General features: G+C 36.6%; 1 protein-coding gene across 1 annotated transcript in view; it reads right to left on the reverse strand.

The window, feature by feature from the left end:
- The window catches only part of nfkb1.S (nuclear factor of kappa light polypeptide gene enhancer in B-cells 1 S homeolog), a 65834-nt gene extending 45131 nt beyond the window's left edge, over window positions 1–20703 (reverse strand). Inside the window, exons 1-5 of the mRNA XM_018243391.2 lie at window positions 20428–20703; window positions 9436–9475; window positions 7267–7345; window positions 5503–5543; window positions 2795–2893 (exon numbers count right to left, since the gene is read on the reverse strand). Coding sequence (XP_018098880.1) covers window positions 2795–2893; window positions 5503–5543; window positions 7267–7345; window positions 9436–9471 — 255 coding nt within the window. The 5' untranslated portion in view covers window positions 9472–9475; window positions 20428–20703. The remainder of the gene's footprint in view (window positions 1–2794; window positions 2894–5502; window positions 5544–7266; window positions 7346–9435; window positions 9476–20427) is intronic.
- Window positions 20704–21966: the final 1263 nt, after the last annotated feature.

Raw genomic sequence — 21966 nt, forward strand, 5'->3', positions numbered from 1 at the left:
AACGAATACAAAATTACACTATTTTTGATATACGTGCTGTGAAATAATGTTATCAAAGCTGCTTATTCCTCTGCACCAAATATGGTAATATTCTTCATGAAAAAAAGTACCGAAACTCCACAAACACCACAAATTTCTACCAAACAACAACTTCCTCCCCAACCTCTCTAGAAAAGTTTTAAGCTTTTGTTTTACATGTTTTGTGGGATTTTTCTCACAGAAACTAATTTTCTAACTGAAAAACTCTGAATATCAAGATTTTAAATCAGCAATGGCCATATTTTATAATTTGTACAAAAAAACAATATTTTATATGGTTTATGTAAACATGTTTGTTAAATGTTCCTATAAACTAATACTGTTATCAAAGGACTGGTATTATAAGTGCCACAAACATCCTGTAAATTATATAGTGAATAAAGTACCCCCATTGTAAAATATAAGGATATTATAAATCACAGAGGAGTTCCGTGACCATATAAAAGATTTCTACAGGTCATGGAACACCGAGACTACTTCTAATATCCTCATATTTTCCAACAAGGGGTACTTTATTTATTATAATACACAAGTTTTAGTGAGTCATGTGACAAAAATGACATCCCTACTTACCTTTTATAACTGATGACATCACTAGTCACCATATATAAGGATATAATTCTCAAGATATTCATGGCTTTTGTGTATTATATCCTTATAATACACAAGAGCCATGAATATAATGTAAATTGTATCATTATAAATGGTGCTTAGTGATGTCATTGGTTATAATTGGAGCTTAGTGATGTAATTTCTGTCACATGACTCACTGAAACTTGTGTATTATAATAAATAAAGTACCCCCAGTTGCAAAATATGAGGATAATAGAAGTCACCTTGGAGTTACATGACCTGCATAAAAACACACAGGCTTCAGCCTCGTGTTTTTATATGATTATGGGACTCCTCTGTAACTTATAATATCCTTATATTTTACAAGACTTTATTCCCTATATAAAAGGTGCTTTTTATTGTCATCTGTTATCATCAATTGGTGCTTAGCAATGACTCACTGAAACTTGTGTCATAAAAGATAATGTCAGCCAGTTTTTCACATTTGATTTAATTCAATATAACTGAATGCTGCTTCTCTAAAAAATTTTGTTCAGAAAACACCTCAGTACTCAGATGTTCCTCGGAAATTTAAGACATACCACTGTCATCTTTTTTGTTTAAAGTGGAGTAAATTATTAAATTATTATGCAGGCTGAGAAGGGTTCCCAAACTTTTTCATATGACTGTGTGTGTATATATATATAAAGGCCCTAATGTGGGCCGAAACGTTGGACACTTGAGTGATGTTAAAATAAACACTTATTTGATTGAAAAACTTGGAGTGCTGGTCCATCTTGAATCTATATATATATATATATATATATATATATATATATATATATATATATATATATATATTTTTATATTTATATATATATATATATATATATATATAGTAATAAATGGACCCGCACTCCAATGTTCTTAGTGAAGAAAAGTGATGTATTTTATTCACAATGCATATCCAACGTTTAGGTCCACGCTGGGACCTTTCTCAAGCGTGGAGCGAAATGTTGGATATGCATTGTGAATAAAATACATCACTTTTCTTCACTAAGAACATTGGAGTGCGGGTCCATTTATTACTACATATGCAAAAACTTGACCAACGCATCCATCATCCAAGAAATCTGGTAGGAGTGCGCTCACCACAATTGACTTATATATATATATATATATACACTGTTCAAATGACCAGCAACTCCAGGGGTTTCAGTGAAAAAAGTTTTGTATTTAGATAAGTGCAGTTACAGCCAACGTGACGTTTCGGTCCACTCAGGGACCTTTCTCAAGGCAACTCCACCTTACACCCATAGGGGTATAAGTAGCCAATAGTGATAGATCAATTAAGGAAATTACATCATCAGAAAGTGACATGTGCTATGTAATCATAAAATTACCAATTACAATACCAAAAAATGGTTAAAAATTACTTTAACATGTCGTAATGCTAACCGTGATAAATAGAACAGTGTTATAAAATATGATAGCAAGTACCTAAAAGGTTATAATTCATATATATAACTGCACTTATCTAAATACAAAACTTTTTTCACTGAAACCCCTGGAGTTGCTGGTCATTTGAACAGTGTATGAATATTTTTTACCGTGCACCCCGGGTAATCGATGTGATACAGTGTGCCACCCAGACGAATATATATATATATATATATATATATATATATATATAAAAAACAAAAAAGTGAGGTGCACACCAGGAACGTTTCTTAAATGGTTAAAAAAGTTAAATTTTATTTAATGCATTTAAAAAAAGGTCAACGTTTCGGTCTGTGTCTAAGACCTTTCTCAAGACCATACATGTATGGTCTTGAGAAAGGTCTTAGACACAGACCGAAACGTTGACCTTTTTTTAAATGCATTAAATAAAATTTAACTTTTTTAACCATTTAAGAAACGTTCCTGGTGTGCACCTCACTTTTTTGTTTTTTGTATACTGCTAATGAGAGTAGCACCTGGGTCATTATTTCCGTCATGGTGTGCTGAACGTTCATGGACTATATATATATATATATATATATATATATATATATATATATATATATATATATATATATATATATATATATATATATATATATATAATTATTATTATTTGTCTTATTCCCCTGGGCGTCTAAGGCACACAGAGCTAAAGACAGCAAAAACATAACTTTAATTTGTGAATATTTCAGAAACCAACCTTAATTTGTGGGTATGACTTTTTGATTTTCTCACTTGAAGCCCCAGGAAGTCCTCCATGTGACGGCCCTTCACAGACATATCGAAAGCGAAACCCTCTCTGCCAAGTAAAACATGAGAGGTGATGTGAACCAAAAACAAGTGTTTCTATGTCAGTAAAGTACACAAATGTTCTAATTCTAGGTTCATCTGACTCACTACCAAAATGCCACAATTTGATTGCAATCAAATTGAAAATGTGATGTCTACAGTATCTGTTTTTTTAACAAAACTAACATCTATAGCCATATAATCTATAGTTTAAAATTAAGAGCAATAACTTGGGGACATTATGGAAGCATTATGGAAAATGTTTGATATTATTTTCTATTACATATCTTTTTGAAAAAAAAACACAAATGGTAAATAATCAGGATAATGTATTAACATACGTATAGCAGGGGCATACATGGTTACAAAGATAAGAATTGACAAAAAAAGTTTTTTTAATGTCAGTAGCTTTCAATTACATTAAGGGGGGAATGTATAAGACAATAAATATTATTTGCCTCACTCTGGGAACAAAATTTAAAAAACTTACGGGGGGAATGTAATAAAAGTCGCTAATGGAAAAACTATTCGCAATGCGAAAAGTTATGCCTTTATGCAAACAAATTTTGCTTTGCGCGAATTTAATATAGCTTTTGCGAACCTGGAAACTGATTAGCGACCACTTCCGACAGTGAAAGACCGTTTGCAAGTTTTATAGTTTGCGCCAATGTAATAAAACTTCTTAATGAAAAAGTCATTATGTTTGCTCCAAAAGATTACGACACCTTCAAGCACTTCTTAAGGGTAAGGCCAGACGAGGAGATTCGGGGAGATTTTGTCGCCTGGCGACTTATCGCCACGTCTTTTGCGCGACTATCTCCCCGAACTGCCTCAGCGTCTTTTCCCCATAGTCTACAACGCAAAATCGCCTGCGCTAATGCACACGCGGCGATGCGTTTTCAATAGTCGCCCAAAGTTGCCTCAGTGAGGCAACTTTGGGCGACTATTGAAAATGCATCGCCGCGTGTGCATTAGCACAGGCGACTTTTTATTCTAGCCTATGCGGGAAAGACGCTGAGGCAGTTTGGGGAGATAGTCGCGCAAAAGACGTGGCGATAAGTCGCCAGGCGACAAAATCTCCTCGTCTGGCCTTACCCTAAGAGTGCGCAATTAAGGAACAATATTGCATTGCGAGATGTGGATTTTTTGTCTTATTGGTGCAAATTTTTTTGCTCTTTGCGACTTTAAATACATTCCCCTGTGAATATATTAATTATAAAAGCATGAAGGCCTCATATAAGACTAAAGATTGACCGTGGCCAATTTTTTTTCTTTCTTTTGATGTCAAAAGCAGCGGAGCACTGCCACTAGGGTTCCCACCTTTGTGTGGCTCACGATCTGGGCAGGGGGCGGGGTCAAAATGTAACCGGGGCATGTCAGTGACGTTGCGGGCGGGGAGTGCTATGTCACATGGGTGGGGCTATGACATGGCAATCAGCGATTGGCTGATCGACGTCAATCAGGAGGGACCTACCCAGTTTTCTGTGTTTGGAAAACCCTAACTGCCACTTCTGTACCCAGAAGTTCATTTTTGTTCAGGTTCAGAATTAACAGGAGGGTGAGATATTAGTGGCTGTTTCAACCAGGTCTAGTAAAGCATATCATCCAACCAGAGCGTAGTATTTATCAGCCACCTGTTTATGATCAAACATCTTTATGTTCCTATGGGCTGGCTAACATTGTCCAGAATGAACAACTTTAAGTACATTATCCATATCTAGTAAGATTCATAAGGCACATGCTGAGGTGTCAGGGTTATCTCAAATGTATTTACCACATTGGCACTTTGGGGCATAACCCATTTCTCTTTCCCTTGTAAAAACGTTTCAGTGAATAGTCTCCAATTGAGTACGAGCTCAAGAACAAATTCAAAATCAAATCAAAAAAAAGAGAAATATCTCCAGGTTCAGGCTATTACAAAGATAGACCAGACACTTTTGTTTACATCAACTCCTCCATACTCATTTTGCACGTTATTTCTTCTTGGTGAAAATTCTCTAGAGGTGAAAATTCTCTAGAGAATTTTCCCTAGTACAATTGTATGAAGAAAATATACTAGGGAATTTTCACATAGAGGTTATGTGAGGAGAAAATTCACTGCATTTCTCTTGAAACAGTTTACTGTTACTTAGTAAATATAAGATGTTTTGTGAAAATACGCCTGGTGAATTGAGGTGAACTTTGGAGATGTTAGACAAGGAGAAAATGTACATGTTAGTAAATATTGCCTTTTCTCTGCCACTTCAAATTTATATATTGGATTGGGAAGATTCCAAGCAGCTGAAGGACAAAAAAAAGTATTGCATTGATCATATATCAGTCAGATTCATGTGCAGTTGAAGTCAGGAACAAATAGGCTTCAACTGAACATCCTAACATAGTACTGAGTGGCTATCACTGCAGAAGAGCTAAAAACAGGCATTTCAGTGGTCACATATGGTGGCCACTAACCAAAATTCATATTAGAGATTTGATATAATTGTAAAGCACAACTGCTTACACTACATTTCTGATTTAGTGATTCATTGCTTTGTCGCCACTTGTTCATACACCATTTTTGAAAGTAAAAAAATAATAAATAAATACATAGGAAAAAACAAGTTTTCTGTTATGTTTTACCTGTTTTGGTTGTTCTGTAATTTCAATGTACGGCCCTTCAGCTACAGAAAAGGAAAAATAAATTGTTTCAATCAGTTGAAATTGAAAACATTTCTGAGTATATTTGTTACTATTCCTTCAACATCACATTTAAAATAAAGGTTCTGCCTTTTTTGTATCCAAAATGAATACACTTACACATCAGCATTTTGCTTCTATAATGCACAGTAAGCTCAACAATGCAATTGTGTATGCATTTATATAAAGAATGCATCATAATAAAAAAATGTCCTGTTTCAGTTTTTTATATTAATGGAATGCCCTATATGACAATGCTATCTCACACTTGGAAAAAAAAAGAATCAAATTACTGGCATACCACTTTGGAGTTAAAATGATAAATTATTGTTTTAAGTACCCTTATATTTCTATTATCATTGTAACAGCCCCAAAGGCCCCCAGCAGGTGAAGGGTCTACTTCTACCATAGTTACGCATTTGCTACTATATTTATTATTTGCCTGTTATATTTTCTAAATTGTGAAAACGGGCTTGCATTGCTCAAGGTTCCCATAGTATTAAAGCAACTGAAGACTTCCTGAGACTTCCAAAGTGAAGCTGCAGATTTTCATTCAAACAAATGCTGATTTGCCCATTGGTTTAGATGGATCTATGCAGCTTTGAACTCTTTCTTTGTTGAAAATAAGTCAGCGGGTATATGCAAGAAAAACTGATAAACATCTAAAAGATCTTAATGTGTGGGAGAAACCTGACTTTTTGGCAAGATCAAATGACATTCGTGTGCTCCACATTTTTTAAAATTATCGAAATTTTAAAAAATGATTACCTTTTTCTTTGTAATAGTAAAATGGTACCTTGTACATCCGGATTACCTTTTTCTTTGTAATAGTAAAATGGTACCTTGTACATCCTTATTGGAAGCAAAACCATCTTATTGGGTTTATTTAATGTTTACATCTGGTAATTTATCAAAGTCCGAATTTATCTCAATATTTTCTGCTACAAACTTCGATCAAATCTGCCCGGGTTTTTTTACACTTATTCATTATTACATTTTCCTGAAAATTTGCGTTGCGAGAAAAAATATCAGATTTTCACGATTTTTTTCAGATTTTTCATCCGATTTCCACAATTTTTTTGGATTTTTCACCCGAAAACTCAGATTTTTGCCTGAAAGCTCCAAAAACTTTGGGGTATTGCAAGAAACTCAGAGCACATCAAAAAATCTTCGGGACTTCTCCCATTGACTCGTATGCAACCATGAAGGTATGAGATGCCGGATTTTCTGATTCAGACTTTTCCATCCTCAGGGTTTAATAAATTCTGAAAAATTTGTGATTTTTGCATTCGGAGTTTAGTAAATAACCCCCTTAAGGTATGAAGATCAAATTACAGAAGGATCTGTTATTCGAAAAGCCCCAGGTCTCGAGCATTCTGGATAACAGGTCTATACCTGTATATTTTTGTGGGAAGTGGTACCAGGTAATTAATTAGAGCTGCAGTGGCGCTGATTTTATCAGTATTGGTTTCAGTGCCAGTCTAGCAGCATCCTGGCAACGCATGCATGTGAATGGACTTTGTGGATAAATTCACTAAAAATACACCCCACATTGAAAAGTCTGGGCAACCCTGGTCTACTTGCATGAAATAATTGCCCTCTGTGTGCTTAGCTAAATAATAAAAATTTGCATCTCTGCAATAAATGGCAGTGATGAATACAACAGTTCTGAAACAAAACAGTTTAAATTACAAAGCAATAACTTACCACTCCGATGGTGTGACTCAGATGGCATATAAATAGATTCTTGAAATAAAGGGTTTATTCTTAAAAATGGATCTAAATGCTGCACAAAACATAAAGACACATTTTATTATTAATCTACTGCAAAGTAGGCCAGCACCTAGTTTAGTAAAAAAAAAAAATAGGTTAAAGAGCCATGATTACACCTCTTCTTCACAAACCAACACAACAGAAGAGAAGACTATCAACAAACAGCAGAGCAACACTCATTCTAGTGAAGAAAACCCCTTGCAGAAAAAAACAGTGGGAAAGATCAATAGTGTCAAAACAAAACAAAAATGGGATGGGATGGGGAAACTGAATGTGATATACACAATTTAGGGTAAAAAGTAGCCATACAAAGTATAGGGTAGGTTTTCCTGGCTGACATGCTATTTCAGAATACTGTATGTGCATGTGAGAGTGGTTATTTTCCCATTAGTTTAGAATGAATGGGTTGCTGTTCTGTATGATTAGCACACATTCTTAAAATCATGTGCATGCAGCTGTATTACTATTATAACCATACGTTTTAACCCCTAGGCTCAATTTAAAATTCACCCAGTTGCGAAGCTAGAATTTGAATTTTGTAGTTTTGCATGTAATCATTTACAAACAAAAAGATGACCTAGGGGCCGATTCACTAAATTCGAGTGAAGGATGCGAAGTAAAAAAAAGTATTTTTTGGGCTACTTTGACCATCGAATGGGCTACTTCGACCTTCGACTACGACTACGACTTCGAATCGAAGGATTCGAACTAAAAATTGTTAGACTATTCGACCATTCGATAGTCGAAGTACTGTCTCTTTAAAAAAAACTTTGACCCCCTACTTCGGCAGCTAAAAGCTACCGAAGTCAATGTTAGCCTATGGGGAAGGTCCCCATAGGCTTTCCTAAGTTTTTTTGATCGAAGGATATTCCTTCGATCGTTGGATTAAAATCCTTCGAATCGTTCGATTCGAAGGATTAAATCGTTCGATTGAAGGAATAATCCTTCGATCGTACGATCGCAGGATTTGCTCTAAATCCTTCGACTTCGATATTCGAAGTCGAAGGATTTCAATTCCTAGTTGAATATAGAGGGTTAATTAACCCTCGATATTCGACCCTTAGTGAATCAGCCCCATAGAGTATTAAAACAACATAATGCAAAACCAAAAATCACAGAATCAATGGCTCTGCAGTAAGAAACAGTATTGGGGTCTTGAGAAGAGAACAGATTAAAACAGTGATTATGCCTGGTTAGTAATGTCACTTCCTGTTTTTAACCTGTACATTCATCTGAAATGTCCCAGACATTTTTTTTCTCTTCATACATCTACTTTTCTAGTAGCATGTGCCATTGGGTATCATAAATAGAAAATTGCCATTTTAAAAAATAAGGGCCGCCCCCTGGGATCGTCACAGGACACCAATTAACAGACAGAGTTGTGTTACAGTTAGAGCGGCAGTATTTCTGGTCAGGTAATCTCTGAGGCAGCACACAGACCATGACAAAATGGTGGTTCAAGGCAAGAAAGGTAAAAAGGCAATATTTACTTAAATATATATATATATATACCAGTTTGGTAAGATTCTTTTAATATGCCACTTATTATGATATAAACTATATGTTGCTTAAATATTCATTTTGGAGGTATAGTTTAACTTTAAAGTTGCTGACTAACTAAGAGTTAGAGAGCTGAAAAGCAGGAAGTTGTGTTCTGACTCTTATGTTAGACATCCAGTCACTCCTTTATACATTACATTTTGGCTAACTAACTATATTAGAAACATCTTTTATTTTGTACAACCGATTTACTCAGATTTTATTTTTACACTGAACTGTTCCTTTAAGGCTAGGGCCAGACATTGTTAAGTAATGTAGATTTTCCACAGGTGGAGAAACCGATGCCCTGCTGCTCCTGTTGCCTTTCAAGCGTGGGTGGATTTTGACATAAACAGGGCTGGATTTACATAGCAGGCGCCCCTAGGCCGCTTGCCATTCATCACCCCTGTTCTCTCTTCTTCATTCATGCCAATGCACAAATTTTCATCATTGATAAAAGTTGTGTCACACTGTTAATCCCATTACTATTAATTTTCCATTTGTAGCAAAACATTCAAATATATATATATATTATATACATATTATATATATGTATGTACTTACAGCTTCATCAATATCATATATGTTTTGTGCCATCATAGATCTGCAGAGAAAAATTGATTCATTAAACATTAAAAAAGAAACATTTTTTATGTGTTACAGATTTTGTTTTATTACAGGTATAGGATCCTTTATCCAGAAACCTGTAATCAAGAAAGCTCAGAATTATGGGAAGGCCATTTCCCATAGACTCCATTTTAATCAAATAATTCATAATTTTTTTATTACTTTTTCTCCGTAATAATAAAACAGTACCTTGTACTTCATCCCAACTAACATAAAAGTAATTATTTTTAGTAGACTTAAGGTATGGATGGAGAAAGACCCTGTATCTGTAAAATCCTAGGTCCCGTGCATTCTGCATTGTAGGTTGTATACCTGTAACAGCATTTTAGCTGTATTAAAGAAGGGTTCAACATTAAAGAGGTGTTTCACCTTTAAGTTAACTGTTAGCATGTTCTGAATGGCTAATTCTAAGCAATTTCTCAATTGGTCTTCATTTTTTCTATCTATAGTTTTTGAATTATTTGCTTTCTTCTTCTTATGTTCCAGATTTTAAACAGGGGTACAAATGTTAGGAGGTTATTTAAGAAAAAATTTGAATGTTTAATATTCGATCAAATAGTTTTTTTTAGCTATATACAGGTCCAGGATCCGGAAACCCATTATCCAGAAAGCTCCAAATTAAGGAAAGGCAGTCTCCCGTAGACTCCATTTTAACCGAATAATGCAAAACTATTTATTTTTCTCTGTGATGATAAAACAGTACCTTGTACATGATTCAAACTGAGATAACAGCCTATTGGCTTTATTTAGGGGCTGATTCACTAAGGGTCGAATATCGAGGGTTAATTAACCCTTGATATTCGACTGGGAATTGAAATCCTTCGACTTCGAATATCGAAGTCGAAGCATTTAGCGCAAATAGTGCGATCATACGATCGAAGGATTATTCCTTCGATCGAACGATTAAATCCTTCGAATCTAACGATTCAAAGGATTTTAATCCAACGATCGAAGGAATATCCTTCGATCAAAAAAACTTAGGAAAGCCTATGGGGAGCTTCCCCATAGGCTAACATTGACTTCGGTAGCTTTTAGCTGCCGAACTAGGGGGTCGAAGTTTTTTTTAAAGAGACAGTACTTCCACTATCGAATGGTCGAATAGTCGAATGATTTTTACTTCGAATCCTTCGATTCGAAGTCGTAGTCGAAGGTCGAAGTAGTCCATTCGATGGTCGAAGTAGCCCAAAAAATACTTCGAAATTTGACGTTTTTTTACTTCGAATCCTTCACTCGAATTTAGTGAATCTACCCCTTAATGTTTACATGATTTTTTAGTAGACTTATGGTGGCCATACACGGGCCGATAAAAGCTGCCGACAGACCGAGTCGGCAGCTTATTGGCCCGTGTATGGGGGCCCCCGACGGGCTTCCCCGATCGAGATCTGGCCGAAAGTCGGCCAGATCTCGATCGGATGGGGTTAAAAATCCCGTCGGATCGCGGCCGCATCTGTTCGTTGATGCGGTCCCGCGATCCGACCGCCCGTTTGGCGAACGCTAGGCTCCGATCGTTGGGCCCTAGGGCCCACGATCGGATCAGCCCGATATTGCCCACCTCAAGGTGGGCATATCGGAGGGAGATCCGCTCGTTTGGCGACATCGCCAAACGAGCGGATCTATCCGTGTATGGCCACCTTTAAGGTATAAAAGATCCAAATGACAGAACAATCCATTATCCGGAAAGCCCCAGGTCCCATACCTGTATTCTGTCATCTGGGCCTTCCAAGTTTGGTCAGCTGATAACACTACATATGTACAAATGTTCTACTTCTTAAAACCAATATTATTCACTCCTGACTGGGAGTTCTTATTTTGTGGGAACCCATGTAAAGTCACATGCAGAGGCAAATGGAATTATCATCTAAATGAAGGTTTCTTGACCTTTGGAAGAGCCACACAAAGTAAGGGAGTTATCTTAATAGCTACAGATTTGACTGAGAATGTTTGGTATTTTAATTTGTATTGTGTAGTGCACTGTACAAACAAAGGTCACTGTATTAAAGGAGATCACAGTGAACCTTAAGCAGCCTGGGGACCCATTTGAGAGTTTCTAAATGGCGAGTCTAACTCAAGTAACAAACTGAGGTGACTAATACAAACATTTTTATATTTGTTGATTCATACTGGTTTTTCCAATAGTCAAACTGGCCAGCCCAATATGCCTTTGAGTTAATCTGCACCCTAAATATCCAAAAGATTCCTACAAAAATAGACAAATGCTTAATGCCATCAACTCAGCTTATGAACCTGACATCTGAAAAATTCCACAAGTGGTAAATTTTTATCGCTGAAACATTTTTATCGCTGTACTGGCACCAAAGCTTACTAATCAGTATGTCCTTCTACCTATAAATACTGAACTATGGAAATGCCCTTGTAATGATAGGAGTGCTATATTTACCTCATGGGCATCACTAACAAATGATTTAATGCTTAATGCCATCAACTCAGTTTAGTAATTTTTTTATCATTGAAACATAAAATAATGGCGCCAAAGCTTACTAATCATTAAGTCCTTCTCCCTATGAATATTGAACTATGGAAATCCCCTTCGAATGATAGGAGTGCTATATTTACCTAATGGGCATCACTAACAAATGCTTAAATGCTAAATGCCATTAACTCAGTTTATGAACCTGACATCTGAAAAATTCCACAACTGGTACATTTTTATCATTGAAACATAAGGTACTGGCACCAAATTAGAACATACTGGCACCAAAGCTTACTAATCAAAGCTTACTTCTCCATATGAATATTTAATAAGGAAATACCCTTCTAATGATAGGAGTGTTATATTTACATAATGGGCATCACTAACTATATTAAGAAAACAAAACTGAAACTATGAATCGTCATTAGTAGTATTTATTTATAAAATTGAATCAGGCTTCCACAACCAAGTCTCAAGTGTATGTAAAACTATTTAATAATGCAAAGCCAAATATTTTTTATAATGAAGTTTAAAAAGACAATATTACTTACTTCCCAAAACAAGGGTTACAATTTTATTCACAGAGGGGAAAATATGTACAGCTTATGTGCGTACAATGATCAAGATTATCGTTGCAAGCCATCATTAACCAGAGGCAGCAAAGCAGGCCAAAAACTATGATACTGCCCCCACCATGTTTTTTTTGGATGGGATAAGGTCCTTATGCTGGAATGCAGGTTTTGTTCTTTATCAGGCATAATGCTTTTGCTTCAAGACAGATAATTCTATGTTGGTCTTATCTGTTCACAGAACATTTTTAAAATAGCCTTCTGATTTATCAGAGTGGTCTTCAGTAAAATATAATTGACAACAATGTACAATTTAAATAGAAGTGTCGCAACCTGCCATGCACACTATTGTTGTTCAGTGACCCACTGATGGTATCCTTATGACTAGTGACATTTGCCATGAACACTGTATGATCTTTATTTTGTCAATGACTTTTGGGGAGTGTTACAATGGTCACCGTGCCTGCCAGTGACTGAATGATTGGACTGGTGCAGTTCAAACTCATTTGTTACATTTTATAATCAATAACTGTTTTTCAAAGATCCTAGGAAATCTCCTTTTTTGAGCCATGACACACTTCCACAAACATGTGTAGTTAAGAACAGACTTGGATAAGTGAAGACCAAGATTTCTGTTCTTTAAATAATAATAATAATTATCAATCTCCTTTAATTGAAACCACCTTTAACCTTCAATGGAATTGAGGTTTAAATAAATAATCCCCAAACAAATACGTAACTTTTGGACAATTTTCACTAATAAAGAAATAGCCAAGTATAATGTTTTTGACTCATTTGTTACACTGGGTTCTTAAAATGTAGAGTTAGGATTTGCGTGAAAAACAGATTAGCCCATATTTATGCAGAAATGTTGGAAATTCAGAAGGGTTCACAAACTTTCAAACACCACTATATATTTACTGTCTTTGTGAAAAAGTTAAAGTTTCCTGATTGCATTACATTTCCTGGTACACTTTTTCTGTGCTTTACGATTGCCATATTTGATGTAGGTATAACACAGGCCCACATGCATTTTGGTAGCTAGGTTCCAAATTACCTAGCAACCATGCATTGATTTCAATAGGAGACAGGGATATGAATAGAAGAGTGTGTGACTAGAAAAATGAGTAATAAAAAGTAGCAATAACAATACATATTTTAGCCTTACAGAGCATTTGATAAGAAGCTTAATAATTCAAAAACTATAAAAAAAAAAATAATGAAGACCAACTGGGAAGTTGCTTAGAATTAGCCATTCTATTACTTACTAAAAGTTTTAAAGATAAGCCCTCTTCACAATATTTATATAATACAAATACTTATTTTCTATGTAAGCAATGCTAGAAAAAAGTGTATTTTTAACCAAACAGTTTTTAATTACTTATTAGAAAGTCCATGGGGCTCACATCACAACACTTCGCCAGGTGTAGATTCGCTACAACAACACTAACTCACTAAAATCCTAAATTGCGTCCAGGGCGCCGAACGCTGGCGAAGTTGCGCCAGCTTTACTGCGCCAAGCAAAGTGAAGTTGCGCTAGCATGGTTAATTTGCATACGGCGGGAAGTACAATGGATGTATATGTTGCAGCAAATACATTACATTGCACAAGGCTGGGAAACCTTAATAAAATAAAGTTGTTATATTGCCCTACACATGAGCCCAGTGTATAGTATATGTGCCATATGTTAGGCAATGTAGGGGGGAAGCCGGTTACCCCAAAAAAAAATTACGATCTTTTGCAGCCTATCACACTGTAAAAAGTAAAAGACGCTTGTGTTTTTTGGGACTTTTCCTATCTATTCTATTGTACTTCGCCTGGTCTGAGGTGGTGTAGGCAAGTCTGGCGCAAGAGGTAACGTTCATTAAAATCCCATCTTAATGAATTTGCGTGGTTAGAAAATTCGCCTGGCGTTAGAGTGCAAAGTAGCCCTAAAGTCTATCTCCTTCACCAGCAAATTTACGCCAGCGCCCGTTAGAATTTTCACCAGCTTAGTCACTTCGCCCTTTAGTAAATTTGCCCCCAAGTCTTCTGTTCAATATATTTTGCATTTTTTCTACTGTAAATATTCCCAAATTGTGGGTCTGGCTACCTAGGGGGCCCAAAGTGGTGGATATGAGTTCAAATTAGTTTTAAAAGATATGGCACCCCAAAATATATTTTTTTGCCATATAAAAGAATGCATAATTCTAAGCAACTTTGCCAAATACAATAAAATTTTGTATGGTTTTTAAGTTATATGTATTGCTATTAAAAGCCCTGTTTCTCTGTCCCTTTCTATTCTCTGCCCTAGTGGCTCTGGCTTTGGAAACAATGTAACATAAGCCAAAGGATTGACAGAGCTGTTTTGCTGGAGGAGACTTGCTTTTACAACATTGTTTAAAAAGTAACAACTAGGAAGCAATTGCTGCTTTCTATAGCAATTACATTTACAAATAACTTTTAAAGCTCTACATTTTTAATACATTCATATTGGAAAGTTGCTTATAATTAGGGGTCAAGTGCTACAGTACTAAGGGTCACAATTTTGTGCCCCTTAGTACTTATTTAATAAGAACTTATATCTACAGTTATGCTGCACTCTGACCTACAGCCCCTATAAAACAGCTGGTATGAGAGGCAGCTTTGTACTTACCATCAGTTTTAGTACAGGGCTTGTTTGCACCCTGTGCCCACCAGCTCTCCCTAGCAAGCATGTCTTAAAGGCATGCAAGTAAGTCAAGAGATAGGGGGTGGGGATCCCTATATACCTCCCCCAGCTTGCCCGTCATAAATACTGTGCTGAATGCAGGCAGCTGTTTTCTGTACTTTGTACTGCTGCCCCATAATCCATAAATGGCACCTTAGGGCAGTGATCCCCAACCAGTGGCTCATGAGCAACATGTTACTCACTACCCCTTGGATGTTGCTCTCAGTGGCCTCAAAGCAGGTGCTTATTTTTTAATTCCTGGCTTGGAGGCAAGTTTTGGTTGCATAAAAACAAGGTGTACTGCCACACAGAACCTCCTGTAGGGTGCCAATCCATATAGGGGCTTAGAAATATCCAACCACAGTTCATATTTGGCACCTCCAAGAATGTTCTTCATGCTTGTGTTGCGTTCCAACTTCTTTTACATTTGAATGTGGCTCACGGGTAAAAAAAAAAGGTTGGGATCCCTGCCTAAGGTAATCACAGATAGGGTCTTTTGTCACCCATATTTGTCGATTCAACAAATACCCATAAAATATTTCTTTCCAAGGAAAGTAAAACACTTAAGGGGTTATTTACTAAAACCACTTTGACCAAACTCCCATGCACATTATTGCCGTATTTATCAATAAATTAACTTAAAAAATCTAGTGTGGGAAAAGAATCGTGAAAAAATCTGATTCGTAGATTTTTTTGGACTTGACTCCCGAAAACCACAGATTATTCGGATTATTGTACAAAATCATGATCTTCCAATTGTAAGCAGTAAATCTGCCATTGCCTTCTACATCCACAGGTTTGAGATGGAGTACTTTTTTATTCTGACTTTTAGCAGCATCAGGATTTAATAAATCACGAAAAAGTTTTTTTTTTCTCTGAAAAAAATGTGCTTTTCCCTTTAAAACTCCAACCAAGAAAAATCAGACTCTAATAAATAACCGCTTTATATTACATAACCACAGGAAATGCATTCTTAAGTAACATTTTTGTGCAATTATGCAATCAAAGTATTTTTTCGCTATCCACACTATCTGTAATGGAAGGTTTTTGTCAATATGACAAAATGCTCAGTTTGTCATTGCCTTTATATGTTTGTCCTGTGTCTGTGGGGCTTTCCTTCTACACTTCCAAAAATCACATATAGGTTAAATTGATCCTTTTGAAAACAAAACTATACAGCATATTTTTCATAATTAAGTAACATAAAAACAGAAGGAGGGATGACATTAAGGGGCAGATTTATCAAAATGTGAGATATTTACACTTATTTATGAAGTGGTGAACTCCATTAATAATACTATTCTAAAAATCCCATAGGAATGAATAGAAGATGGGTGACTTTTTCTGTGGTGAGTTCTAATCTCACATTTTAATAAATCTGCCCCTGAATAATTGTTCAAAGTACATTTATTTTCTACTTTTTTATTTTACTGTAATTCAGTAAAATAAGATAAATTGGTCAAGGTCTAAATACTAATGCAAGGCACAGGGTCAGAATTAATCAGATCACATTAGATGCTAGATCCATACAGTTCCAACAAAGTTTCACAGTGTTTCTGTTTCTTCCACCAATTAAATCAGAATGGAGGTGAAATAAAGTTTTTATTCCAGTGCGGAGAAAAGCAGACTATAAAACCCAAATATTACAAAAACCATACACAAATAAAGGCTAATTGCACAAATAATATATTTTAAGGTCAGCTTCCCTTTAAACATAATGCAATTTACAGTTAAACAATATGTGGGTGGCCCACCATTTCTAACCAGCGAAAATTCCCCAGCGCTGGCTTCTCACACTTCGATAACGCTAATTCACAAAGATCCGAAGTTGCACACAGGGTACCGAACGCTGGCGAAGTTGCGCTAGCGAAAATACAAAAAAAGTACAATGTGCGTATATGCTGTAGCAAATACATTACACTACACAAGCCCAGGGAACCTTAATTAAATAAAATAGAGGTGTTATATTGCCCTATACATGTGTCCACAGTTTAGTTTAGGTGCCATATGTTATCAATTGTAGGGGGGAAGGAGGATACCCAAAAAAAAAATCGATCTTTTTCAGCCTATCACTTTGTAAAAAAGGAAAAGACGCCAGCGTTTTTTTGGGACTTTTTTTTGGGAACTTTTTTTTGAGGAACTCCTATCTACTCTATTGCACTTCGCCTGGTCTGAGGTGGTGAAGGCAAGTCTGGCGATAGAGGTAACGGTCAGTAAAATAAAAAGCTTAGTGAATTTGGGTAGTAACGCTCTTTCGCCAGAGCAAAAATTCTCCTTTGGCGAAATTACGCCAGCGAAATTACTCAGCCACTTCACCCTTTAGTGAATTTCCCCCCAAATGTTTAAAAACTATTTCCATAATAAAACAGTACCTTGTACATGATTTTAAACTAAGATATGATTTATACTTATTGGAAGCAGAACCAGCCTATTGGGTTTATTTAATGTTTACATGATTTTCTAGTAGACTTTAGGTATGAGGATCCAAATTACAGAAAGATCTGTTATCCAGAAAGCCCAGAGAATTTTGGATCCCATGCATGTAGAAAGAATTTTTTTACTGTAGCTATTCCAAACACTGGCCTCCTGGTAAAGGTGGGGTTTTGTAAGAGGAAGTACAGAATAATCACCACCTCAATAGTCTATTAGAAATTCAAGGGAAATGTTATAGGTGGTGATGAATTAGGAAGCAGTATAACAAACATTTATAACATTCAGTTGGTTCGTGTATACTCGCTATGCTGCTCTTTATTTGCTCTTTTATTTCAGTGTCCCCACCACACAATCGTAAAGAAAATATCATTCTTAGCAACTTTCAAATATATATGAATTCAAATGGTTTGTGGTTTTAGAGTTATGTAAATACAACTGATATTGAAAGCAATAACTGTTTATATTCTCTGCAGTATTGGTAATGACCCTTGAAACCCAGAACCAGAGAGAAAAGACAAAAAAATGCTGCTTTTTAAAGCAATTACAATTTAAAAACATCACTAAGAACTTTTCATTAATGTATATTAGGAAGTTGCTTACAATTAAATTTACAGCAACCATTCATTACCATATTTAAATTTAGAAAGCAACCACTCATTAACATATTTGATTGTTAAACAATATTTTCTATAAATATTCAGCAAGTTGTATGTCTAGGACAAAGATTGGCCTAGAAATACAGCATATAAATATAATAGATATTTGCTAGATTTATTTATCCTTCTACCAATTCACATTTTGACAAAGGTGACAGAAGAGTTCTCGTCATTTCACTGATATGCAATCTAGAACCTGGACCACTTATTGTATGAAAATTCATTACAATGTAAAATGGAGACCTACCCTAAACAACTAGGGGACCACATTCTGTCCCAATCCTTAGGTTAAGAGGCCCTATGTACTCAAAAGCCATGAATATTCTGAATAGTGCTCAGTGAATGTGTATTATAAAAGCAGCTCAGTAACTAATATACTGTACATACATGTGTCATTATGAGTGTGTGTGTGTATATTTTTTTATATATATATATATATATATATATATATATATATATATATATATATATATATATATATATATATATATATAATCGTAATGTGGAATGAATCATTCCTGGGTCAGCACTTCCCTTCGTGAAATCAGTGTCGGAGCACTGTAAAATGTGTATTTAAATAAAAGACACTGATTTTACGAAGGGAACATTCATTCCACATTACGATTATATGATTGAAGATTGGCCGTGCACCCCAGGGATTGCTCAGGTAGAGTGAGGATACGTAAGGATTATTGATATATATATATATATATTTATTTTTTTCATCACAAATGACCTATGAGTGCGGATTTCTTTGCTCTATATATGTATGTATATATATATATATATATATATATATATATATATATATATATATATATATATATATAAATTATATGAGAAAGGTTCAATATGGACTAAAATGTTGGCCTATTTCTAAATGGATAACAGTTAATTTTTAAGAAAAAGCCCAGTGTGCATCAGTTGTTTGGCTGGATGAATAGGACTAGTTACTGATGGCACCCAGTGAAACATAAGTAAGATAAAGTCTTGGGACAGACAGATATAAAGATTGTATATGCTTCATTACTTTATAAAAATGCTGTTGCTTATCAAATATGTGACAAAGAAACTGTGAATATCAGTGGAATTCGCTGTTCTTCCTTAACAGCTATGCTAAGAAAAAGCCTAATGGAGAGTATGTTATTAAGTGCTCATCTGCGTTGCATCTGAGAAGCCTGGACCAAAAAAAAAGGTCCAAATGAACACTTGAAAGACATTGAAAGACCTTCAGGCCTTGCATCACACTAATTTACTGCTGCCTGTGCCACAACTGTAAAGCAAATGATATAGTGAATAAAGTACCCCCTCTTGTAAAATATATGGATATTATAAGTTACCGAGGAGTTTCATGACTGGGGGTACTTTATTTATTATAATACACAAATTTCAGTGAGTCATGTGACAGAAATTACATCACTACTCACCGTTTATAACTGATGACATCACTACTCACCGTTTATAAGGATATAATTTACAAGATATTCACGGCTTTTGTGTATTATATACATTTACAGCTATTACTGCCTTAACAATCACTCTGATTTTAATGTACAAACAGAGATGCAGCACATTAAACAGAAGAAGAAAGCTGCTGACAGAGATTGCACAGACTACATTTTACCAAGATACCAAACCAGCAGCTTTATGTTTTAATACAAAGCAGCATGTATGATATAAAAGGCCAGGCTTCCAATTACCAGTTCAGCATTTGTTCACTCCATGCATTTTGCCCCTTCCCTCATTGACAGTTTTCCTAAGGTACATAAGGACACTACTCACAAAATGAATGATTATTCTCATCCCTTTAGGACTTACATCAAAAACGAACTGTAGGAGGCACGTGCCACTCATTGTTGTGACAGAAAATAAAAATGTGCTCCTGTATAGCAAGTTACCTGAGCTTTAGCCATGATCCCCCTCTACATTAGACTAACCTTAACCTGAAAGCAGTTCACCAGTTCAGCAGGGCTGTCCATTTGGTAGGTTCCAGAACGGGGGGACCTGTCGACAGGAATCCCCCGTGGCATAATATTGCGCACATGTGCGCTGACATTTGAGGAATTGCCTCTGCTTTATTAGAGGTCTGATGAATGCACTTTGGCACTCAATGACTGGAATCCATCAGACGAGCAAAGCTTCCTTCTTACCTTGGGGCTGCCACTGGCTATGGCTACTCTCCGTCTATCCTGAATGAGAGACAGCTGCAGTAATGCAAAGAATTGCGCCTCGGTGGAGGGTGTGCCCCTGTGAGCGAGCTAATGAATGACACCCCGTCACTAGGCTTCTGTTTAGTTGTCCATTGCAGTAGCGAAGGGTAGAAAAGTGAGAGCCCAGGCACAGCCGCACTCCTGTCTCTTTCAGTTTTCTTGTTTTCTCTTTGCTCTGGGCGGGCTCAGTCACATGTCTCCTCCCTGCTGGAGGGGTTAGTGTGGCTTCTTCTGCCCATCATCTCACAGAGAAGTAGCTGCTGTTCTCACTTCCTGCCTGGAATTTCCCACTTGCTGTCACTTCGAGCAGTGGGAGGCCAGAAAGTGACACGATGCAAATTCACTCTCCCTCCCAGTCTGTTTTTAAACAACTATACTTCAGACTGTACTAATATAAGATGCGGGGGAGGGGAGGCATTTGTCTGGAATTGTAGTTGCAGACGTCAGGGCAAACTGTCAGAAGCATACCTCCCAACTGTCCCTTTTTCGGAGGGACAGTCCCTCTTTTGACAACTCAACCCGCAGTCCCTCATTTGTACTGGATTTGTCCCTCTTTTCTCTGCACTGAACAGCCAGAAAAATAAACAAAGTTTCTCACTTAATTGGCTTTTAGCAGAGAGCCCAGAACAGCTAACAGGTGGAAATAAGATACTTTGTAACAATTTTGAGACACAAAAACACAGTTTAGATAAGGAGAAATATTTTCAAACTTTCATAACCTGCCAAATTTTGTAAAACAAACATGGTAATTAGGGGGTGTGGCCACAGAAAGGGGTGTGGTCAAAAAATTGCTGCGCTACATGCGGAAAAAAATTTTTTGTCCCTCTTTTTACTTCCAAAATGTTGGGAGGTATGCAGAAGTAAAGTTGATCTTTTCTGGTGTGATATTTGGGGACAGCGTCTCTATCATTTGGTCACATTATACAGTGAGTAAAGCTGTGCTGTTGAGGGAGGCTTTTTGTGCTACATACCTTTTGTACCTCTACACACCCCACTCTGTGCTTTTCCAGTAGTTAATGTGTAGCATCTCCCTGACTTCTCAGTATGGAAATCCAGCAATGAAAGGGTTGAAGCAGACGAGCAGATTCGGGGAGATTTAGTTGCCTGGCGACTAATCGCCTCTTCTGAGTGGCGACAATCAGGGGCGCTCCACCGATGAGGCGATTTGAGCCACTCGCCTCAGGCGGCAAATGCCGCTCCTGGTAACTAAGAGCCGAATTTCCGGTTTTCAACCCAGAAATTTGGCTCTTCTAGTGCAGAGAGCGTAATTGTGCTCTCTGCACTAGCGACGTGCACCGCCCGACCCCCTCCAGAACTGAAAAGGTGAGCGCCTTGAGGAGGGGTGGGGGCAGCAAAGGAATGCCGCCTCAGGTGGCGATGAGGCAAGGATCACCGCTGGCGACAATCTCCCCGAACTGCCTTCTGTCTGCCTTCCGTATGCTTGAATGAAGAATCGCCTGCACTAATACACTCGCTGCG

Source organism: Xenopus laevis, chromosome 1S (genome assembly GCF_017654675.1).
Source record: "Xenopus laevis strain J_2021 chromosome 1S, Xenopus_laevis_v10.1, whole genome shotgun sequence".
Lineage (NCBI taxonomy): Eukaryota > Metazoa > Chordata > Amphibia > Anura > Pipidae > Xenopus > Xenopus laevis.